Raw genomic sequence first — 24,534 nt, 5'->3', positions numbered from 1 at the left:
TGGAAATGGGGCCCAAGGGAAGCTCTCTCGACCCCACTCATTGTCACCCATTGGGACCAAACAGGCAGCTGGTCAGTTTGCCCTGCAGGGGTTGTCACCGTTACGTGAAAACAGGTCCTTCCAAGTTCTGCGGTTTGCCGAGGGACCCCTGAGTCCAGAGGCAGGAAGGCCCAGGGATCCTGCTCAGCCCATGCGGCACATCGCCCTTCCTCTTACACTGCTTTGGGGCACAGGGAGAGAACCACAGACGAGCAGCACACCCACTTTTCATAAATTGTTTATCGACCCGGATAGTGAAGCCTGTTGCGTTCCTAATTCTGGATGAAGTCTGATCACGAGACAGTTTCTTTGCCTCAGCGCCAGCGCTCAGATTCCGCCCCGCCAGTCACCCAGGCCTCAGAGAAAATGAGAGCACTGCTCAAACGAGGAAGACTGGGCTTTATTAAGAAAAGAAAAAAATGCCAGTAAGGCCAGAGAGGGGTGGTTAATGCCTTTCAGAAGCAGCTGTTGCAACTCCCTGCTTGCCCCCTCGCTGGCCTGCTGCGGATGTGAACATCTGGGCACGAGATTCAGTTGGAGAGGCTCCTGCACTTAATAAGGCCCTGCACCAGCCAGTTTCCGGGGACCACCCCTGACCAGAGGCTGCTGAGCTGGTGGCTGGGAGGGTCTGAGGTGGCGCAGCCCGGCTCTCTTGTGGCCAGCAGTGCGGCCACTGCACTTCCTGCAAGCACAGAAATCAGTGTGTGCTGAAGGTTCTGGTTAACCAGCCCCTGGCTGGCTGTGGTTGCTGTAAACAAAGGTGCTCTTCCCACACTGGAAGTGCAAGGCTCCTGAAGTCCCAGAATCGGCACTGTGGGCATGATGCAGTGCCCTGGCGGAAGGTTTGGTCTAAAACCTTGTCTTCAGTGAGAAGCACCACTGACGGGGCCCACCCTGGGAGGCTTCCTTGGGTGGCCACGGAGATGGTGGCTGGTGCAGCCCCAACACTCCCTCTGCTGTCAGGCCCCGTGACTACCCCAGGTTCCTCCCAGGAAGCCACCCAGCAGCTCACACCTCCTGACCTGAGGGCCTGCGTGCCAGGGTCATCCGTTTCTAGATAATTCTCCTGTAGCACTTGTTCTAACTTCTAGCACCTTCCCCCTTCAGGATAAGAGGCCCCATCCAGCTGGAGGATGGCTTTCTCCCTTCACCCTGGAGCTCCCAGGTAACAACCCCCAAAGGCACATGGATAAGCTGCTCCCTGACCCCTGCTGCTCCAGCTCACCGCCCCATCCCGCCTCCCTGCCCAGTGTCCACACCCAACCTCACACTCGCTCCACAGGATCTCACAGCTGCTGCTTTTATCTTTTTGTGAAAAACAAACCCTTCTCCACTTCTCCACCAGCAGAACAGCACAGAGAAGATGGGGCCAAAGCAGAGGACAAACTACCCACCTGCCCCTGGCCTCTCTCCTCCAGCCTCCAAGAAAGCTCGCACTGTCCTGCTAAGCTAATCTCTGAAGAGTCTTACAGAGAGACCTTTGAAACAAGGTCAGGAGGAGGTGAAAGTCAAGGCAAGTGTGAATTCAGCACCAGCAGGTCTGCTGGCCTTCTTGAGCCCCTGAGGGGACTGGCCGGGACAGGCTGACTGGGAACGGGCTACAGTTGAAGTTTATCGCTCAGAGTCAGAGAAGGAAGAGGGCTTAGTCCATCTCCACACCAGCATGTCTTCTCCTGCTACGCGGTGGGACTCCGTCTGGATCCGGGATTCGTTGGAGGCCAGGAACTCCACAGCCCGGTCCCAGACCCTCTTCATGCGCCTCCTGCAGAGAGAGGGAGGGCCAGCTGGTCTGTGGGTGACGCCCTTTGTATAAAGGGGACAAAGCTCCAGAGTCCCGTGCAGAATTTATCTATGGAAGGAGCAGCCATCAGGTACCAATAGGACTCCTGCAGAGGGAAATTTTGGGGGTCCTGGACAAATGATTCCACAACTTTTTCTTTTCCAAAAGCATCCTGTTACAGGGAGCTGAACGGGGCCAGAGGTGTCTGGAGTGGCCCTGGGTGTCAGAGTGGGAAGGCGCTGTGCTCACCGGGCCTGATACTGCAGCAGCCTGGCCAGGCGGCCCACAACCAGTTCCGCCTGCATCTTAATGCCTCATGTGGGCTAATTAAAGGGTGGCCGCTGGGCTGCTAAGTCCACAAACTCCTTAGCACTTCAGGGGATGGGGAGGAGGTAAGCATCCAGCTGGGAAGGTCAGGAACCTGGGCCACCAGGTAGAGCTTCCCGGCCGGCTGGCCAGCCAAGGCCAGTAGCCAGAGGCTCCACATCCCCTGGGAGAGCCCCGTTTCCTCTCCCTGCTTCGGACCAGATGGGAAGACACCAGGGCAGGCAGGTAGGGTGCTTGGGTATCTACTGTTTACAGTGCCTTTCGTCAGCCCTGCTGCTGATTTCCCACAAACACTTGCGTGGGGAGTGAGTGCATGTGAGTAAGAGCAGGAAGGCTCAGCCTGGGGGAGGACAAAGGGTGGGGAGCTCCTGAGGTGACCCATGAGTCAGGAGGCAAAGGGGGGTGTCGAGGTTTCCTTCCCTGGGGGTGGGTCCTGCCACCGACCAAACTCCACAGCTGTTCGGCTGGTCTGGCCAAGGCCACATGCCTGGGGACTGAGCCTGTCATACTGGGCCCTGACAGGGGGCAGCAGTCTGCGCTGTGTGGGGGTGGTCCTTCCCAGGCTGCTCATTAACAGGTTATGAACAGGCAGCCCAGCAGCTTCTCCCCTCAGCTCCCTGCTTCCTCACTGCACTCTCTTCCCACGTCCCCGGCTTTCAGGAGCAGACCCTCCCCCACGGGGCACGTCCAAGTGCGCCGTGCTGGGCTGGCAGCAGCTCACACACCTGTGAGACCTGGGTTTCGCTGAACTGACTGGGCGGCTTGGAGAGGAATGGAGACGCTGAGAGTGGCAGGGCCTGAGCCTTCCGGTCACTCTCACCCTGTGGGGTGGCTGCCTGCGTCTCTGTGCTGTGACAAGGGGCAATGCCACTTCCCACTGCAATTTAAGTGAATGGGTGTTGCATATAATTAAAGTCCAAGCAATAACGGCTGCCCTGCTGAGTGCTCAAGGGCTAGGAGGCTGCCTCCTGACCCCCTGCGCATCTCCTGAGGACGTGTCACTATCCAACAGTGCACATTCTCAGGCCACTTTCCCTGTGCCTACCTCCTCAGAACCAATTCTCCGGCAGGCTTCGCCCACTCCCCGCCGTCTCCCCAGGACCTGGGGCAGTGCGGCAGGCAACAGGCGCCAATAAACGCTGCTGAGTGAATGAGGGAATACCAGCCTCTCTTCACCAGAGGCCTCTGCAAGGGAGTGATGTTATCTGTTCTGTGAGTGAGGAAAGTAGTCCAGAGAGGTCATCACCCTTGGTCCCGTGCTGGCTCCTCGCAGCAGTCAGGGTGCACCAGTCTGGGCGCACCAGCTGCTGCCCCAAGACCTGCCCCAGTGGCTGCCTCATGCTGGGGGCAGTCTGTTCTAAGCTTTCTGCCCACACTTTCCCAGGGGGTGAGGTGGTCGTAACAGTTATTAAACATCTTCACATTTCAAAGGGGCCCTTTAGCCTTGCTGGTGTAGCTCAGTGGGTTGTGTGCTGGCCTGTGAGCCAAAGGGTTACCAGTTCGATTTCCAGTTGGGGCACATCACTGGGTTGCAGGCCAGGTCCATGGTGCAGGGCACATGAGAGGCAAGCACACACTGATGCTTCCCTCCCTCTCTTTCTCTAAGAATAAGTAAGTAAAAAAAATTTTTTTTTAAGAGGGCCCTTTAATGTCCTCTCCCAGTTCCTCTTGGGTTGGGACCAAAAAGCCCAGAGAGGGGAGCACAGAAACGCCACCAGCTGTGAGCCTCTGACCAAGTTTCTTAACCTTTCTGTGCCTCATTTCGTCATCTGTAAAGTGGGGTTCTCTCTGTTCTTGCCCCCGCAAGGCCATGGTGAGAGCCAAATGAGGGAGCATGCACAGCGGAGGGCACAGGGCAGGGCCTGCTCACAGCGAGCCGTCGGCCAGTGTGAGTCTTAGCATCTCCCAGACAGGAGATGGTGGTGCCCCGCCAGCCCGGGGCCACAGGGAAACCTGTGGTGGATGGACGATAAGTGAGTGGCAGTGTGGGGGACTCTGCAGCTGCCTCCTGGGACTCGGTCCCCCAACTCTACCCGCCCCTGGTTTTTTCAGTGGCCCATCCAGCACCTGCAGCCCATGTGGAAGGTGGCCCTGGAGCCCAGCATGGCGCGCCTGCCATCCCTTCCCGTGCAGCACCCTGGAGGCTGGTTCTACTCGTTGCTGACGGCATGTACATGCACGTGTGTGGGAACTGGACCATCGTGTTTCAGGTAGTGGGCATTTCTGACTGTGGATCATAGTTTAAAATGTTTGAAAAGCAGCTGGCCAGTGTGGCTCAGTGGGTTGGAGTGTCATCCGTAACTAAAAGGTTGCTGGTTAGGTTCCTGGCCAGGCCACATGCCTGGGTTGTGGGCTCACTCCCTGGATGGGGCATGTGCAGGAGACAGCCAATCGGTATTTCTCTCCCAGAGATGTTTCTCTCCCTTTCCTTCCTCCCGAAAATGAGAATAAAACAAACCATAGAAAAAATTCTTAAAAAATTTTTTTGAGGAAGTCTCCTCCTCCTTGCCAGCGATGGATTTAAGGATAACTAACCAATTTGGACCAGCGAAGCCTCAGGCAGTGGTTGTGACCGTGAGGAACTCAGCCGGCCGACAATATCCACGGAGGGCAGGACCATGGGAACTGGAGAAATGGAACCCGAAACCTGACTGTCTGTGCCCAGAGCCCACATGATTCCGCACGCCACTCGTGGAAACCCACCAGGTCCTTCCCTGCCCAAGCCCCTTGGGGAAGAGGGTGGTTTGGGTACCTGCTGCCCAAAGCACCCCAACCAGCATCGACACTGGCAGGGCTGGAGCGGGACCAGCCCCGTACCTGTCTGTGCCTCCTGCCACACATAGCCGAGCGCTGGAGGCCCGGTGGGGGGCGTGGACAGTGCCCCACCTGTGAGGCTGGGGGCCACCTGAGGGGAGGCACTGGGAGGCTTCGGACCTAGCACTCACCGGCTCTGCGGAGGGATGAGCGTGTCACGCACGTGCAGAATGCCCACGTACGGGTAGCGCTCCATGTCCTGCTCCCAGTCCACGTAGTGGTCCTGGACTACATCTGCGGGACAGAGGGCACAGTTTAGAGCAAGGACCTTCTGTTGGCGGCCAGCAGCCCTTTCCCAGGGGCCACACACCTATAATCTTCTTCACCATCTCATACATGGCCTGCTCCTCCTCTTCAAGCTTGCGCCACCGGTATTTCAGGAAGATCAGGAGTCCCCACAGAAAGGCCAAGCCTGTGTTGGAACAAAGCGCTATAAAGGCTCACATCACTTCCGGATGTTCAGATGCGCACTGGGTCTCACTATGGGCAGTCACTGTGCTGGAGGCTATGGGTGAGCTGCAAATGTGTTCTGAGTCCTGTATGTGTCGGGCCCAGGGCTGACAGGCAGGAAGCAAAGGACGCAGAAATGCAAAGAGAGGACAGGCTATTAAGTGATCATCTCCTTCCCTGCAAGTTGCCACCACGGAGGCTTGTGCAGCCGTCCAGAGCTCGGCTCCTCCCAAGCCCATTCTGGGGCTTTCATCTCCTTTGTGAATCGGCACCCGGGGTCTCATGCATGTGTACCCACCGGGCCCTTTGTGTTCCGAGATGCTGCCGCCGATAATGATGTCTGTGCCTGATGGCGTGGGAGAGGGAGCTGTGTGCTCGCCCAGACGCCTGTGATTTGTACCTCGGCTATCTCAGCAGAGCCAGTGGGTTCTGTGACTCGACCTTTTCCCCTCAGAGACTCCCCAAAGTCTCCGCTCAAAGGCAGCCCTGCTGTTGGGAGACAAGGCCTGAACTCTGCTTTTCAGCTCAGCAGAGCTGGGTTCTTCCTGCTTTTATCAGGTGTCTGTAGCTTCCCAGGGGACGTTTACATGGCTCGGGAAGTAAAATTAGACCAAGCTCCTGCCGCATCTCCCCCTCGCAGTGGCCTGCATTTTGGGGTCCTGGAAGGGACGACACCCACCTGCAGCCCAGGCCCGGCTCCCTCGCAGGGACACAGACAGTCCACTTCCCTGAGTCAAGGACATTTTCTAGTTAACCTCATGTTCCTGGCACCGATCTCTACAGTTAGACAACCCAGGGCCGAAGCTGGCTTGTTCATGCCCTCTGTTTTATTAGACAGACCTCAGGCTCACGAGACAGAAACAAGCACTCGAGGGCCGGGTTTCTGTAACCCATCACACGTGCCCAGGAGTGTCATGAGCCGGGCTCCTGGGAGGCGCTGTGTGCAGGACTTACACCAGAAGAAGATGAGCACGTGGGTGACTGCGGTGAGCAGGGCGCGGCTCAGGCGGCAGCCCACACCCATGCGGGGGCGGGCCGATTCCAAGCAGACCACCTTGTCCACGGTTGTCACTGATTCAGATGGGTCTTCTCCTTTCAAACTGGAACAGGACATGGGGTTGTAAACACGTCTGAAAGCTCTGAAGAGCTGCAGTCTAAGCCGCATTTTCAGTAGGAGGAGGAGCTGGAAGGAGGGGCTTCAAGGCCTCTCCTTGCTTATAAAATAGACTTGGTATCCTAGTTGCGCTCTTCCCAGAAATTTCCCTCGCTGGCTACTTAGAAAGAATAAAGCTTTAAAGAAGCAGCATGCTTGGACCCCTACTGCTAAAGTGATGTCCCCCTTGTTGGGTCTTTGACAGCCCCTCACAGCGTGTGAAAGATTAAACTATAAATTGGATTCCCACCTCCCAGCATAGAGAAATGGAAATGTTTACCGAACCACTGGCTTTGCGCTACGTGGTAAGAACTAAAGGACAGAGTCTGGGAGAGAGTGCTTCTCCTCAGTCACGAGGAGGCACATAAGCTGTTTAAGGGAAGAGATTGGGAGGTGCGGGAAGGCACAGGGCGAGAGGGTCTCTCTCCGTGGCCAGGCCCCAGCACAGCGCCTTCGCCTGGCCCTTGGCGAGGAGGCGTTAGGACCCACGGGACACTGTGCTGACACCCACACCTTCCGGCTAGGTGACAAGCGCCTGCTCCCCACGGCACACTGGACTGGCTGGTACCTCGAGTGTCCCAGTTTCTCACAGCCCACTTTTCACCCTGGCCGAGAGCCGGCTCAGCAGCCCTCCAGGCTGCCCTGCCCAGTACAAAAAAGCGAGTGTCACCGTTCTCCCGTGTTAGCAGCTGCGTACAGTCCTCCGCCTTTTCTAACACAGGAAAACTGTTCAGCCACTCAGAGAAGCTTTATTATTTTTTTTTAGCCAATGAATTTTAATTGTACCATGCATCCAGCTCTCAACTTTTAGGATGAGCTGCCCTAGGCTTCGCTGGATGCACAGCTGATGGAATTAGTAATCTGGGTGGGTTAGAGAGGAAAAGAACAAAATCCCAGAGACTGTTTTAGTATCGAGCTGTAGCCTGAGCAGAGCCCCTAACGAGCCCGGACACCAGGCAGCGGGGTGATGGGGCAAATGCTCCCCCAGCAGGGAACTTTCAGCTTCCAGCACCAGCCAGTGCCCCGCACCCCCGCCCCATGGGGCCTTCCAGGGAGTCAAAAGGGCTCACTGTCTCTGCTAACGGTGCTCACCACAGAGAAACGAGGTGAAATTGCCCAGTCAGAATAAAATCCAGTATTTCCTTCTGCAATTCCCATAGAGTGAAACCAACATGCATAATCATTTCATCTACACATGGAAACTAGCCCCTGAGGAAAGGATGTGCAGAAGAATGCCTACTCCAGAAAACCACGCGGAGCAGGTGCACTGAGATGGCACGGACTGAGTCACGTGGCGTGGGTTTAGCTGGAGCACTGGGCTGCCGTCTTGATACCTGCATTTTGTGTCTCATCTTGAAAATGCTCCTTGCCCTGCTTCCTAAGTCTTCTTCCTCCCATGGCCAGCTCCGGGCCCAGCCCACAGCCACGCAGCTGGGAGACCCGCCCTCTGCCCTTGGACCCCAGGCCTCTTTTGGAGCCAGGGAGTCGGCCAATGGGTGAGGAGAGCAGCCTCAAGCGCCCCTCAGGATGCCCCATTACACTCACCAGATGCCCACGTCCTTGTTACTGCTCAATATCCAGGCCAGGGCAGCTTCGAACTTGGCGGAGGAGCTGCCAGTCACATTCTGTGGAAGTGGGCAGGAGAAGATTAGTTCTGGATCTGGGCAGAGCAGCTAGAACAATATTATTCTGCTGCCGGGTTCAGGAAGCCCTCTCCTGTGTCCTCTGCACGCCCCAAAGCCATGCTCTGCTCAATGCGCGGCCATGTGGCAGGAAGGAAATTGGGGGCTGATGAGAGCCAAGGAAGAGGCTGTAACTGGAGGCAGCAACGAGGAAGCACATGCAGGGAAACAACACGGGTCTGCGGCAGCCAAAAGGGTAGAGTTTTCTCAAGGACTGAAGGCCAGTGAGGTAGCAGCCCACCTTGGGTAAAATGAAAAAAAGTGTGGGGGTTGAGGGGCCTGGCCACCAGTCCCCGCTGTTTGGCCTTGTGCAAGTCCCTGCCCCTCTGTGGGCCTCAGTTTCTTCATCTGTGGAATGAAAATTGGACTAGGTGACCAAGGTTCCTGCCAGCTCCACACACCCATAATTCTACCATCCTGAGGCCATGCAGAAAATTGAACGAACCACACAGTACTTATAAGGGGAGAGGATGAATGGGCAGGCAACAGGTGTATATTAAAGCCGCTGAGAAGGGGAGAAAAGCAAATTGAAGAAGGAGCAAGTGACAGGACCATTTTAGAAGGGCAGCCTGCTGTGGCCCCCCGCTGGTCAGTGGTGAGCGGCGCACGTGTGCACGCAGCAGGGTGTGGCAGGTTTACTCCAGCTCACAGCTCAACCTGGCCCCAGTCGTCCCCCACTGCTGCCTTAACTTAAGGCTGCCTAGCACTCAACTAAATTTACAAAAGTGAAAGAGCAAAAACCTCCAAAACCAAACACAGAGCGAAAAGGAGAGAAGAAACAAACACAAAGTCTGGAAACCAGCACCGAAGTGCCAAGACCTCCCAGGAGCGTGAGCCCTCAGCCTACTCACCGCTATGTACTCCTGCGCTTCTGTGACGGGGATGCATTTACTTTTTAGGTTCTCTGGATTTCCACACTCAAAGTTACCTAGGAGGGGAAAAACACACATTCAAACGCAAAAAAGAGGTGAAAAAAAATCACTCTGAAACAGACTAAGAAATGCAGCAAGAATCAAGCCATTAACTCTGAGAGGAGCATGTGGCCTGGGGCTCCGGCATCCGTGGTCATCTTCCTCTGCAGCAGGATCAAAAGCCATTTAGCCTGGGTCGATTCTGGATCATTAAAACCTGACCTGCAAAGCAGTGCAGTGATTTGCATTAAACGACTAAAAAGCTGCCCAATACCAAGGTCTGTTTGCAATTGATCCCTGAAAGGATCAGACAGATAGCTCTGGAAGGTACTGGAATGGCGCTATAAATAAACACAGCCTGGGACAAGAAAGGCAGGGAGGCCACAGGCATTGCAGGGTTCTGACACATGGTATGAGCAGGTGACGCTGAATGCCAGGCCCATTGTTTTGAGGGGGCCTGGATGGATGTTCAAAATGCCCCATGGAGGAAGGGGGAGTCTGTGCATGGGACAGCGGGGCCTCAGCAGTGATCCAAAGCTCCCTTCTAAGTACCCTGGGGGGCCAGCTCCCACCCAGGATGGAGCTGGGAGTCTCCCCCTAGACCTGCCATTCTTTCAGGTCCAGCCCAAAGGCCCCCTCCTCTAAAAAGCCCCCAGCCTGTGGGGGCCCCTTGTTTGGCCAGATTGCTAGGAACTTGGGGGCCCGCCACAGCCCTTCGCTTTTGACTGCCCACTGCGGTTTGCCTACCATGAGCTGCTTCAACAATAGACCCCTTGAGCAGGGACAATGCAGGGCCGGGCAGGTAAAGACCCTTAACCCTCACATGTGGTCTGACTGCCCTTTGCTTGGCAGTCTGGGGGCTTCGGATGGCCACTCTGTGTGTGTCTGTGCTGGGGAGGAGTGGCTGAAGACAACATTCAAAATCTTGAGAATGAACTGAAGCCCACTGTTCCTACTTCAAAGTTGATCTTGACTTTCTGGGTCCCAAGACCAAGCTGGCTTCTCCCATCCTCCTGCCCCCACCCAGATGGCCTGCCTGGACCATGGCCATGGCCATGGCCTCCTGACTGGTTTCTTCCTCTACTCTTTCTCATTCACAGTTTAAAGCTTTAAATTAATTCTGCTTAAATGCCACTGCTCCATTTAAATGCGGCCTTCCTAGCACCTCGCTCTCGGCACGTCCCTGGCCCTCACTGCTGCAGGACTAAGTCTCAGTGGCCTGGCATTCGTGAGCCCCAACTGGCCCTTTCAAACTCCACTCCCTGTTTCTCCTTCCCCCATGAAGCCAACTGTTTCCATCCCTGACCTTGTAATTTCCTGCCTCTCTGACCTTACCTTTCCTCCCACATATACAAAACCAACCCTACCTGGACTTCAGGGCCTCCCCCGTGAAACTTCCCTAATTATTCTAGCTAAAAGACATTGTGCCTCTGGAAACTTCTGGCCTCTCAGTTCTCATCCAATGGCCTCTTATATCTCCCAGTGGTCAGGGAGGTAGGTGGTGCCTGCAGCAGGACCCTGGGCTGGGCCATCGTGTACCCTACAAAGGTCAGCACTGCACCCTGCTGATAGCTGACCTCTAACAGGAGGTTGGGGGAGGGAGGATTGCTTAGCAGACAGCCCACACTCCCTGGCAGTGTGTCTTAGTGAGATGCATGTCCTCAGGGCTGCCCCTGTCACGTCTGTCACAGGACAGTGGAACCAGGCCCCTGGATGGCATAAGTAAGAACCACACCTGGAGGGTGTGGATGCAGGAGAAACGACTACTAGGAGTCACAGTCTAAGAGCAGAGCTTCTCAACTTTATCCCCTGGGGTCTTATTAAAACGCAGACTTTGATTCAGTAGTTTGGGATTCTGCACTTCCAAAAAGCTCCAGGTGGTACAGATGCTGCTGGTGCTTGGACTACAATCAAGCTACAAATGTTCAGAGCACCCTCTTCGGCCAGAACTCACATCCCGAGCACCTGGGCTGTAGGGAAATGCCCACAACACCCGTGATGCTGTGAGCCCCAACTCCTATCGCTCCTCTGAGGAGCTCACAGATGCCCCCCTGACCACCTCCAGTCTCCCACCAGCCAGGAGGGAAGAGGTGGCAGAGCTGAGGCCCACACGCTTGGCCCAGAGGACTGAGGGCCTAGTAGAAGTTTACCCAGCCTTGACTTCTCAGCAACGGCCTTAGGCAAGTGTTGGTCTGTAGGGAAGAGGCGCCTCCCCAACATCCCATAAGGCTGCACAGCTCCGTCTGGTTCTCGTGCCCAGAGTATTTAATACAGGCACCGCCCTGGGAATTCACCTGTGTCATCAGCAAGGGATTTCGAGAGTCTTCTTAGATGCCAGGTGTGAGGAAGACACAATAATGCAGGTGATGCTCTGGCCTCAAGGACCTGGTTTACCAAATATAATAGCTGGGGAGTCTTCTGGAAGGAGTTTTCAGAGGGTCTTTCCTGGGGTGCTGAGAATGCCCTCTGCTAGAGGACAGCACTTGACTTTCACTTTATAAGGAAAAGACAGACCCAAGATCACTCAGTGACAGAGAGACAGAGGCCCTGAGACTATCAGGTCCTGCAGCCAGCTGGCGTGGTTGGGAGCAGATGTGATGCCAGGGCCTCGGCAGGCTGCCCAGGCCTGAATGTGGTCAGCCTACCACGCAGGGCCCTGTCACACCCCGGCTTCTCCACCCGTCCTGGCCAACCATCGGTGCGGCAGGTCCTCCAGGTGGGACAACCCAGACTCTGAGACCTGGGGCCTGGCCCCCTCCAGTGTAACAGACCCCCCAAGCATGAGGTGGGGCTGCCCCAGAGAAGGGCACACCACTGCTGAGAGGCCTGTGCATGTTCCAGGACCCCTGGGACCCTTCAACGGGATGTGAGAACCAAATGTGTTTTGCCCAAATGAAAGGCTTAAGCAAATGTCTGAGTGGGGAACAGGGAAGTGGAGACTCGGTGTATGAGTGTGTCTTCTGGGGAGAAAACGACAGAATGCCTCAGCCGCCCACAATCCACTCATGAGGATCTGGGGCCTCGAGACCTACTCACCGGCTTGGATGGCCAGGAAGTTGTAGAGTTCATGCAGCAGCTCCAGCAAGGCCGCCTTTTGCTTGGCCTGACAGAACTGAGAGGACACAGGATAAGCGGTCAGCAAAGATGGTGGGCAAGGCGGGAGTCTGTCTGTCTGGCTTTGTCTTGTCAGCTACACTGTCAAGTACTAAGTGGCAAGGAACGCCTCATGCTTTTAAAAAATCAAAACTATTTCTGCAATGGGACTTCTGGCCAAGATGGAGGCATAGGTAGACACACTGTGCCTCCTCACACAACCAAAAGGACAACAACAATTTAAAAACAAAAAACAACCAGAACTGACAGAAAATCAAACTGTCTCGAAGTCCGATAACCAAGGAGTTAAAGAAGAAACATTCATCCAGACCAGTAGGAGGGGTGAAGATGGGTGTGCGGTGAGGGCTCGTTGCAAGACGGTGGCTGGAGGTTGGGGGCGGGCACAGTGGCAGCTGGTGGAGCTGGTGGTCCCACATTCATGCGCAGATAAACCGGGAGGAACAACTGGGGAGCAAGACAGACCTCACAACCCAGGCCTCCAGCGCAGGGAAATAAAGCCTCAAAACACCAATTGAAAACACCTGTGGGGATTGAGGTGCCAGGAGAAACTCCCAGACCCACAAGAGAGTTTGTTGGAGACCCATAGGGTCCCAGAATGTACACAAACACACCCATCCAGGAATCAGCACTGGAAGGGCCCAATTTGCTTGTGGGAAGTGAGGGAAGTGACTGAAAGCTGGCAGAGAGCGGAGCAAGTGCCATTGTTCCCTCTTGGACCCCTGCCCCACATACAGCGTCACAACACACCCATATGGGTTACCCCACCCTCGTGAACACCTAAGGCTCCACCCCTCACTATGTAACAGGCTAATCAAGACACAAAAAAATAGCCCAAATGAAAGAACAGATGAAAGCTCCAGAAAAAATACAACTAAGTGATAAAGAGATAGACAATCTATCAGATGCAGAGTTCAAAACACTGGTAATTAGGATGCTCACAGAAATGGTTGAGTATGGTCACAAAATAGAGGAAAAAGTGAAGGCTATGAAAAGTGAAATAAAGGAAAATGTACAGGGAACCAATAGTGATGGGAAGGAAACTGGGACTCAAATCAATGGAGTGGACCAGAAGGAAGAAAGAAACATCCAACCAGAACAGAATGAAGAAACAAGAATTCAAAAAAATGAGGAAAGAGGTTTAGGAACCTCCAGGACAACTTTAAACATCCCAACATCCGAATCATAGGGGTGACAGAAGAGGAAAAGGAAGAACAACAAGTGGAAAAGTTATTTGAACAAATAATAAAGGAGAACTTCCCCAATCTGGCAAAGGAAATAGACTTCCAGGAAGTCCAGGAAGCTCAGAGAGTCCCAAAGAAGTTGGACCCAAGGAGGAACACACCAAGGCACATCATAATTACATTAGCCAAGGAAAAATGAAGGAGAGAATCCTAGAAGCAGCAAGAGAAAAGGAGACAGTTACCTACAAAGGAGTTCCCATCAGACTGTCAGCTGATTTTTCAAAAGAGTCATTATAGGCAAGAAGAGGCTGGAAAGAAGTATTCTAAGTCATGAACGGCAAGGACTACATCCAAGATGACTCTTTCCAGCAAAGCTTTCATTCAGAATGGAAGAGCAGATAAAGTGTTTCTCAGATAAGGTCAAGTTAAAGGACTTCATCATCACCAAGCCCTTATTAAATGAAGTGTTAAAGGGATTTATCTAAGAAAAAGAAGATAAAAAATATGAACACTAAAATGACAGCAAACTCACAATTATTAACAACCACGCCTAAAACAAAACCAAAAACAAACTAAGCAAACAACTAGAACAGGAACAGAACCACAGAAATGGAGATCACATGGAGGGTTAGCAACAGGGGAGTGGGAGGAGGAGAGGGGGGAAAGGTACAGAGAATAAGTAGCATAGATGGTAGGTAGAAAATAGACAGGGGGAGGGTAAGAATAGTACGGGAAAAGTAGAAGCCAAAGAACTTGTAAGTATGACACATGGACATGAACTAAAGTGGGGAATGTGGGGGGAAGAGGTGAGCAGGGTGGAGGGGAGTGAAGGGGGAAAATGGGACAACTATAATAGCATAATCAATAAAATAAAATTAAAAAACCCATTTCTGCAAAATGGGGGGCCCAATGGCAGGGTCAATAAATACTGGGTTAACTGACTGAAAAGGAACTTTGTAAAAGCAGAAGCAGAGTGAAAGCAGATACAGTAACTAAGCAGATGTAGTAACTAAAGGTCTGCCATCCTAGAGGCTCCCTGGCCCCTTGCCCCATGGTTCCCACAGGAATAAGGGCCATTAGGTGGGGCTGTGGAGCACAGGCCAGGTGGCTGGGAGAAGTGAAGCTGTCCTGGGAAAGCACGGGCACCTGGGAAGGCACAGGCACCGCAGGGGCTGCTGGTCTTTCTCCATACTGGGCCCCCCCTCCCCCCGCCTCCACCCGGTCCACTCCTCCCTTTTTGAAGACTCGAGTGTCTACAATCTGCCCATGGACTGTCTGCCTTGAGAAGTATCCGCTGCAAATGTTTAATTTTACACTGGATTTGTCTAAAAAAGTACAATTTCTAGAAATCTTGAAATTGTAGGGGGAGAACAGTCATCTGTGTGAGAAAACAGGAAAAGGAATCTATGCACACCTAGTCCTCCAGCACCTGTAACAGAACCGAGGCCATCTCGCCAGACTCACTGGATTTACAACATTAAAAAAAGGATGCTCTTCCTTGAGTGTGGACGAAGTGCCAGGTGCTGTGCTGAGTGGTGTGTACGTGAGTGCGCACTGAATCGTCACCACAACCCTCACTGTACCCCAGTTTCTCAGATGGGGAGACTGAGGCTCAGACACTGGGTAAGCCACCAACACCCCACAGCTCACGAGTGGTGGAGCCACGCCAGTCGACCCCACGCCCACCACCCACATTTCAGGCCTCCTCCGGAGTGTCACCGGGCAAAGCCTGGGACTGGAGCTGGGAGGCCTGGTTCTGGGCCTGGTGCTGCAACTACAGAGGGAACCTGGTTTCCAACACTCTCTGAGGACAAGGTTTGTCCCCCGATGTTGCCTAAGGACCCGAAAACCTTTACAAGGTGCAAAGTGATGTAACCAAGATTTATACCCATGACCATAAATGTTTAGAAACAACTCGTGTGTCTTCTAGTAGAGTCAGGTACCCAAACTATTTTAAAGAATGTTCAAGGTATGAAAAATGCTGATAATAACTGTTAAATATAACTTAATATATATCGAGAACCCAATTCTATAAACATACAGACAGAGACAGGAAGGAAGTACCCCCAAAACATTAACAGTAATTATCTCTAGGTGGCAGAATCATGGGCGATTGTTCTTTGTCAGTTTTCAGATTTCCTGCACTAAACAGCTATTACAGTCACAAGCAGAAAAAAGGCAGTGGTGATGAACACCGTTCCAACCCCAACACCCAGGCGAAGTGGGGACGACGCCACCCGCAGGAAAGAGCACAGAGGTCCCAGACAGCCAGGCGGCCGACTCAGACAGCACTCCTGCCCCCGCCTGGCCCTGTGCTTTCCTTTCCAGCAGCAGAAAGGCAGCACGAAAACACAAAGTGCCAAGTGGCCCGGGAAGGGAAAGAAACGAAGCGCCCCGCTGGGTCCCGGGGGAGCCAGAGCACACGAGAAATCACAGACTTTCAGCAAGAGCCTCGGCAAAGCCCAGAAGTGCCTCCCAACCTGCCATCTCCCGGGTCCTCTCTCCATGAAGGCCATGGGCACCTCACAAAATCTCGGCTCAACGGAGCCCTTGACAACGGCCCAGACCCTGGTTCTCCCTGCTCCGGCGATACGAGTACCACCGAGCACACCTTTTGCCAGGGCCTACTGTGCCGTCTGGGCTCACCCGACACGTCTGCCTTGGAGGGAGGTGGGGGGCCTGATGCACTTACAGGTGCGAAAACCAAGACACAGAAACCAGGGAACCGTTTTCTAATTCAAAGACAAACAAAACTGGTTATCACCAGAGAAGTCTTATAGAAAGTTATTTTTTTTCCCTTTCTGGTCTTCAGTCCTCAAGATCTAGCTTCCCCTGTAGCTGCCACCTGTGTTTCTGGGCTACGTTCTCTAACCATCAGCTGTGCTTTTATGATGAATGAAAGATGAAACTTATGCATATGTTTCTACAAAACAATCGGAAAGCAAAGGTATTTGGTGGGTGAGTACAATAAATGAATGTAATAAAACACCCCCAAATTTGGCACAGCAGAAGCCAAAGAGAAATAAAAATGGGTGCTGAACCAGGATGCCTCCCCCCCAACATGGGTGAGAGAGTCCGGGTGGGGCGTGGAGACGACCAGGTGCGGCTTCCTTCCCAGGCCCTGAGCTGCAGGGACGTGAACTGAGGGCCCGAGGGGCCCCGCATGCCACATGTAACAACAGGACTACTGAGTCCCGCCTCCGGCAGTGCAAGGCTCCTCCTGATAGGATTTGTGACCTGAAAATTAACAGCCTCGCACCTTCCCACACCACCACCTGCACCAGCATCCAGCTCCTCACTAACACTCCTTCTGTAAGTGGACGGGGCACTGTCCCTGAATATTATTTATAGGGAATGTTAAAGCTTCATAAAACAAATCTATAGACTAAGACGGCTAAGTCCACTTCAGAAGTGTTTAAAATACTCCCCTCCCCCACCATGTTTCACATCAGAACAGCATTTTCAGAGCCACAAAAGTACTGTCGGAGAAGAGAATGTGGAATTGAGAACTTGGCCTCTTGTTGCTCTAACACTGCCAGCCCCTCCTCCCAAAGCCAGGGAGCACAGAGGCCCTTCCACCACAAGTTACTGTCTCCCCCCCCAGACCCCTAGGTCTAGACGGACTTAGAAAAGATAAAGGTCCCCAGCACTACGACTGACTGACTGACCGGTAACAAGCCCAGGGTTGGGTCTGGGGAGCTCAACTCTCTGTTTCCAGCACCTTCACGGCCACAGCGGTCGGACACAAACACAGAACAGCCGCGGTTCTGCTGTGTTACACGAAGCACTCCTGAAAGGATCCTATTATATAATCTTTTCCTGGGGAAGTTCACCTCCTGATGGAGGCAAACATACTCACAAGGAATAAAAACTAAAGAAACTCAAACTCACCTCATCTGTTTTTTTCTCACAGTCCACTGGCAATAATTTCACTGAGACCAAGAAAAGAAACACAGAGGAAATTAAAAGGTGGGTTGAGGAAAGAGTACAAATAGGGACTACTCTCAAAATTCAGGAGAAGTGAAACATTATCAACATAAAGGGGGGCATTAGAAAGCTGTCATCTGAATGAGGCACTTGTAAAATACAGACAATAAAATGGAAGGGTTTCCCAGCCCTGGATTAGGAGTTAGGAGTGCTGGGTCCTAATCCCAGAGGAAAATGATGAGCCACAGGCTCTGGCAGCTCGACCACTCTGGACCGCTGTTCCTCATCTGTAAAACAGGGTCAATGAAGCCTCCCCTGCCTAACTCACGGAGTTAGCCTCGAACAACACACAGGAGTTTTATAAATCGTAAACAATGACACGTTGAACAGGGAGGGGAACTCCAAGTAAATCCCGGAATATCTCCAAGAGCTGCTGCCTTAGAGCATCTCCGCCACGAACATGACAGCACCCTGACACTCCCAGATCTGCTTGTCTGTAGCGGGTGGGTAAACTGCTCTCATAGTCAAGACTATTTGAGTGTGTGCACGAGCCTGGGATCCCCATGCCCACAGACTTGTCCATACACCCAAACATCCATCCACTGCAACAGCTAGGACGTATTCCAGCTTTTCCCTGCATTGTGGCTGTTGCTGCCAGGCATGGGAAGATGTAGCCTTGGCTCAAGTCTGGGAACAGGATTAATCACATTCTTGCTTTGCAAAGAATATTCTTTTGTGGTGAACTAGAGTGTCACTTTACACGTAAATTTATAAAGCCATGGTCTCAATATTGTTTCCTGTTACGCTAGAGCTCAGGATGACCAGAGAGGCGAATTCAGGAAATTTAACTATTCAGGGAACACACTGTTGTGGGCGGACCTCTTATTGGCATGTCTAACCATGTCACTAAGTGTGGGCTGAAGCACAGCTGGGAGTGTCCTTTAATCACAGGACCCTCTCTCGACACACTCCATGAGGACGCTGCAAGCAATGATAAATGCCACCCTTTATATCAGTTTTAGAGCCTTTAAAAGATTCTTCCACATTTGTCTCACAGGCAGGGCTAGTATCATCTCCCTTTGACAAGAGAGTCCTATGGTCCAAAGAAGTGAGCACATGGCCTTTTTGGCTCTGCAAAGCTGGGACCCCAACCAGATCCCATCCGTGGGCAGTGAAACCTGGATGCCTTCAAATGGGCACTAATGTGTGATTGAGCAAGAGATCAAAAGGGAAGAAATAACTAAAAGGGAATGGGGATGGACATGTCTGTTAGAGATGGGGTGCAGCTTTTTCTAGAGAGGGAAAACCACAGTCTGGGGTAAAAGTTAACTACAAGTGATTGCTTCCAGCAGGTGGTTGTGGGGTAGATTAGTAGGGAGAACTAGGGCAGAAAATGAGAACAGGAGAAAGTGAAGACAGCAATTATTGCAGATGCAGGAATCGCCACCGGGCCTTCTCTCCCACAGCCGGAGGATGGAAAGTCAGCGTCTGGAGGTAGGAAGACAACAAGAAGCACCTGACCAAGCGCGGGACTGTGCAGCCTGGTGTAGAAAGGACAGGTGGGCGTGCTGGTAGACACACGCGTGCCCAGGCCCACCCCTGCGCTGGCCCTGGACGTACTGTGGTCCTCCGCCTCCTGCGGCGCCGAAGGCTTGCCCATCTTCACCCAGAGGATGCCCAGGAAGACGAACAACAGCCCCAGGCTGGCCCAGAGCAAGAGCCGGGACAGGCAGCGCTCCAACCACCGCCCCACCTCGGGCTGGGCCTGCGCGGCGCCCGCTGGGCCCGCTCGCGTCGCCCGCAAGCCTGGACGCGCATCGGGGCCGAGGAGGGCAGAGGGCAGTCGCACCGGTGTCTGGGACGCGGCCCACCAACGACGGGTCCCGAGACCCGGCGCGGCCCGGTGGAGGGGCCGGGAGTCCTCGTCCTCCTCGGAGCTGCCCCGTACTGAGGCGTGGCGCCTGAACGGCACAGGGCGGGCGGGGTAGGCGAGGTTGCGGCTCTTAGACCAAGAAGCCGCGGAGGCGCCGTGATCGCCGTAGGCCCCAGCGGTAACGCAGGCAGAGCTGGAGGCTGGCGGGGAGGGCCAGGGCTCTGCCCGAAGGGAGGCCGCGGCAGGCCGGGCGCGCAGGCGGGCCTCCTCCCGCAACCGCTCCTCGTTCCGCGTCCGGGCCTCCTCCTTCAGGCAGCGCAGCTTTTTGCGGTAGATGTCCCGGGTGGTATCGGTGATGGGTCCTGGCTGGAAGCCCAGGGCCTGCAGCTCCCGCCGCAGCTCCGGGTCTGACAGGCCGGCCATGGCCAGGACACCGCCCCCGGTGCGCACCGTACCCGGAACTGCTCTTGTCGGCGGCGGCGGCGGAGCGGGCGGAGCCCTGCGCCATGATAGGAAGGTCATTCAGGGCGCCATGTTGAGAGGGTCAGAGCCTGACCCGATGGGCCAGCCATGATGAGGAGGTCATACTCAGCCTTTACGGCCGCCATCTTGGGGAGGTCCTAGGGATTTGTTTTAATTCCTTTTCTCTTTTCCCTCCTCACTTGCAGTTGCTTCTCCTTACGTGTAAAACCAAGTGGTGTTTATGTCTGAATCCTCAGACCCTTGCTTAGTCCCTGGCACGTGGTAGGCTCTCAATTGAAGTCATGTTGATTTAATGGATGAATTGTTTAAGAATGAAAGGCTAGCCATTGCCTAAGTGGAGAGACAGAATCCTTCGCCTCTCTCTGCTTGAGGGCCCATATTGATCCCTTGCTCACTCAGGGAAAGGTCTTGTTTGGGTCGTAGAGAAGGATCCTCCCGCACACTCCGAGACCTGTCCGACCTCAGGGTGTGGCCGCAGTCCCGTTTTCTTGAACCAGAGAAACAGGCCTGCGGCGAGCGTGGGCTGGAGGGGGGAGCCGCATCGCACCCTGGCGGGGGCAGAGGAACACAAATATCCTTGGGCTGCAGTGGGCAGTTCAGGCTTCCCAAGAATGCTGTGTTGGAGTGGTGGGATTCTCACGCGGAGAGATGGATGGGGGATGGATTTGGGTTCGGGGTCTAGAATCGACACACCGCTCTTAGATGTGCGGTCACCTCCAGTTAGCACTGCTAGCCCGTTGGTTAGTAAGCCTGTTGGCTTCGGGAGGATGAGAAGATGTTATTTCTGTAAGGTGCTTAGGACAGTGCCTGGTACGTACTCCTTAGTGTTTATACTTAACCCATATCTGTAGCAGCATTGCTGTGCACACCTCCTGCAAGGTGCTGTTTGACTACCTGACTACTCTTAGTGAGAAAGCCCAAGGGAAGCCTGGCAAGTGGCGGCGGCAAATGGAAATAGAGCTACTATTGCTTGTCTTCCTTCCCCCTCTTTGTATTCCTTCCACATCCCTCGTCAGCTGCTTTTCCCACACATTCATGGCAGGCCTCCTGGGTTCCATTTCATTTCTACCTCTTCCCCTATAGTCCCATCGCTCACCCCTACCTTTCCCCCTCCTGTCCCCGTCCTGGTCCTACCTGTGGGCAAGGTCCCTCTGCCTGTGGTTTGCATTCCTTCCACTTGCTTTGCCACAGTGGTATTCAAAGCTGACCGCAGTTGCTAGGAAAATTACAGCCTTGGCTTGGTTGGGCTTCCGTCCTCGCCTCCCCATGCCCCTGACTTAGCTGCTCCCATGTGGTGCGATTTCTTTCACCAAGTGCTGTTTTCCTCTTCTCTGTCTGTGTTTGCACGGAATGCCATGATTTGATATAGTGATTGCCTAACGCGTATACCACATAATAGTATTTTATTCCTTTCTGAAGCGCTGTTTGCATGACAAATGAGTTGGTCACATTTGTGCAACTGCTCGCAGCTGTGTCGTTCAATATATAAAGAATGAGCCTTTCGGCATCAGTACTGGCCCTGTGTATTCTAAGAGGGCTTGAAACCGATGCTTAAACAAAGTTAGTCACAGCATTTTGCAGAGTCCTGTCTATATCATCACAATGGGTCTCAGCGATTAAAAATACAGACTGAACCAGAGCCACCCCAGCGGTGGCGCCCAGTGTGGGCTTTGTGGGTTTGTCAGGCTTCCTTGTGATTGGAGATGCTGCTGCCCTGGCCACACAGCCCCGGGGCCAGCTGACACACCCCGCCCCTCCCCTCCTTGTGCCTTCCCTCCGGCCTGGAACCCAGCGTGTGTGCGGCAGTGCCTCCCACCCACCATGGTCCACCCTTCTGCCTCCATGGTGGCTCCCAGCAGTCCCAGGCCTCGATCGCTGGGTCCAGCTGGCCTTCGGCATGCTGGCGTGCCACCCTGTGGGCAGGCGAGCCTACCATAGCTTCCTCCCGCCCCAGAGAGAAGAAACCTCACCATGGAGGTTCTTGTAGGAAAATGCAGTCAGTGAAAACCTCACAAGCCAGTCCTTCCTCCCAGGTCTCTGCCTTTCCTTTTCCTGCTGAACTCCCTGGATTATCAGCCCCTCTGGGTCCTCCTTCAACTTTTCCTGCTTCAGCAAAGTCAGCTTGTTGCTGTTCACTTTCCTCCACACAACCATCCTCAAATGTCCTTCACTGAGCCTCACGTCCCCACTCCGGGGCAGGGCCTCAGTGCTTCCTTGCCACCCCTGCCCCATGGGGGGCTGCCCGTGAGCCCTCCTGGGCCTTCTCTGAGTCCGCCTTTCTGTGATGTCGCTGTGTCTCCTCAGCTGGGCCTGTCTGTATTTTAAAGAAAAGGGCAATATTGCAAAGTCAACAGCTGCCTTGCGTGCCCTCCTTTCTTGTCACTTTGTTGTGATTTTTTTTAAGGTGAGTAGCTCATGTTGCGGTCAGTCTTCCTGACTTATTAAAGGCAGAAGAGGAAAAACAAGCTCCAGTGTCTACACCTACTTAGTAACCACATCCACACACTCGGTGACAGCAAGGGGTGCTCGGAAGAGCAGCTCTGGATCCCCAGAGGGCCGCCCCGCGCCGTCCTGCCGACCTCCCAACCTCCCGTCTCAGCAGAGCCTTGCCATAATAACAGCCGTGAATCTTTAGCGGGTTCTGCTCTCCTCCTCCTCCTCCTGCAAAGCCCTGCACACATTTATCAAGTCCTTAGAGATGCTCAGGGACCATGAACTTGTCCTTGATCTACCTCATTGCCAGCCTTGTGTGTCCCTCAGCTATTCTGGGCTTCCTTCAAACCGCATCATGGTGGCATCACACTGGAGGGGGGCAGTGGAGAGTGTGGTTGAAAAGAAGGGATGGCGTGGGTGCCACGTGGGGCTCCAATCTGGATTGGAATGGCCCAGTACTGCCCAGCATCTTGTTGCCCCATCTCAGTGCTGTGTGGAAGAGAAAGACCCTCTCCATCTCTCTAGGTCAATGAGGGGCCAAAGAGTGTCATTGAGAAATGCTGGAATGGGTTTAATGGGCAGTTTTGCCACCTGCTTTTCTGGTGACAATGAGACAACACTCTAACTCTTTCGGCCTCTCTTACACTTTGATATCTGTGGGTAAGCGTTCCTTAAGAGGCGTGGAATATATCCCCCAATGTCAGAAATGAATTGTGTGTGAAGAAAATATAATGCTTTCAAATAGTTTCTTTTGGACATTGTCCATGATTAGATTACACTAAATTACAGAGTACAGATACCAGGCAATTACTCTTTGCTTTTAACTATTCAATTTCACTGCAAATTCATGTAGCTCAGTAATTATAAAATCACACCGATGTGGTTACGGAGAAAATGGCTTATCATCTCTGTCTTGTGCACCTAGTTCAGGTTGCGCTGTAATTACCTGTGGGCCTGTTACGTGTGCGGTGCCTTCCACGTGGAGACAGGGAGATCTGTAACTGTCCACAGTTGCCAGGTATCTGCAGAGAGTCTTGCAGATTTTGCTGGATAAACCTCAGTCAGATGTGAGGAAGGGCCCGTCAACCTTGTTGACTGGTTCCTCGGGCCCTTCCCCATCTGATCCAGGCTAAGTCCTGGTCCAGTCATTCTAGCACCTTTGCCAGGACTGTGTCTCCTTACTTCTGTGAAAACATGGTCATTTTTTCTTGGCTCAGCTTACAGGATCCTCCCCAAACTTCCCCCAATTTTAATTTCTTCCAGGGCTGTGCAGGTCCTGTAAGCAATCCAGCCTGCTGTCCCAGAAACTGGAGGAGCATGTTGGAAGAAAAGAATTATTTGAGCCGATTGTGAGAACAGTGGTGGGAGGAGGAAAAGGAGAGAAGAAAGGAGCAGACACATCCAAATAGGGCCCTGGCTGCAGTGCACGCGGATGCTGGCGGTGGCAGGGTCCCCTTGCAGCTCGTTACCCAGAAGCATATCAGAGGCCGCCCCGGGAGGGTCTCCACCGAGCTGGCGTCAGTGCTGAGCTTTGAACAGGGCCGTTCTGCAGAACAGGCAGTGCCCTCTCACTCCAGGGGCTGTGCTTGCTGATCCAATTCCCATTGAAAAGAAATGCAGAGTACATGGGGTGAATCTCCCAGGGGTCTCAGTTCCCTCCCTGGCGCCTATTCCAAGGCTGCTCTGCAGCCCCAGGATCCTAGAGAAAATCCTCAGAGGGCACTGGGGCCCCTGCCCCAGATGCGGGCACCCCACTGGTGATGGGGGAGGTGGTCTCACTGTAGGGGCAGGTCTGAGCAATGGGCAAGCAAGCGACAACATGAAATCTGTGTCTTCCCACATGGGAAGAGACTGAGCATTTTGTTTTCCTGCTTCTTGGAGCGCATTACAGGTAGTTCAGTGACTGGCACAGAGCTTGGAGGTGCCAGGAGTCTTGGATTCAGTTCCTCCCAGTTGCAGGCTTTACAGGTTCCCGTGTCTTTTCCTCCTTTCTCTCCCACGTGTCCTGCTGCGACCCTGGCTCCATCTGTTGCCTGGCATCTTGGCAGCATTTCCAGGGCCCTGCAGCTGTGCTTGGGTTTCACGGTAGTGCACTGGAGCGCACTGGAAACTGAGCTGGGGCAAGGGAGGGTCTGGGTGTTCCTTGGGAGCATTCAGAGCACCCTGGGGAGTGCCCTTTCCAAGGCCTGGGGCTTCCTTGTTCCAGTAACTACTCTCTGGCTGAGCCCCTGCACTGGCGCGGGTGGGTGGAACTATGGAGCGAGCACTGCGTCTAATTGCTGGTAACCTAAGGTTCCCGTATGGCCCTAGCTTATAAATAAATGAACATTCATTAATGTGAAATTCAATTAGAATGAATGCCCCATC

General features: G+C 53.6%; 1 protein-coding gene across 2 annotated transcripts; it reads right to left on the bottom strand.

The window, feature by feature from the left end:
- Positions 1–421: 421 nt before the first annotated feature.
- On the bottom strand, positions 422–19,721 carry LEMD2 (LEM domain nuclear envelope protein 2). Of its 2 annotated transcripts, none has more exons than XM_045835188.1 (9): positions 18,999–19,720; positions 17,343–17,383; positions 12,193–12,268; positions 9,097–9,173; positions 8,109–8,188; positions 6,365–6,510; positions 5,271–5,372; positions 5,092–5,194; positions 422–1,801 (listed from the first exon to the last, which is right to left on the bottom strand). In XM_045835188.1, exons 1-9 carry the CDS (start codon positions 19,672–19,674, stop codon positions 1,651–1,653), a joined length of 1,452 nt encoding a protein of 483 aa, XP_045691144.1. In that variant the 5' UTR covers positions 19,675–19,720; the 3' UTR covers positions 422–1,650. The 2 variants fall into 2 exon arrangements, with proteins under 2 accessions (XP_045691144.1, XP_045691150.1); XM_045835194.1 differs by lacking the exon at positions 422–1,801 and adding an exon at positions 1,808–1,925 and having other exon boundaries at positions 18,999–19,721.
- Positions 19,722–24,534: the final 4,813 nt, after the last annotated feature.

This window comes from Phyllostomus hastatus, unplaced genomic scaffold, assembly GCF_019186645.2.
Source record: "Phyllostomus hastatus isolate PE091 unplaced genomic scaffold, TTU_PhHast_1.1 phas_contig_1048, whole genome shotgun sequence".
Classification (NCBI taxonomy): domain Eukaryota; kingdom Metazoa; phylum Chordata; class Mammalia; order Chiroptera; family Phyllostomidae; genus Phyllostomus; species Phyllostomus hastatus.
This window is presented reverse-complemented; position numbering and strand designations above follow the sequence as displayed.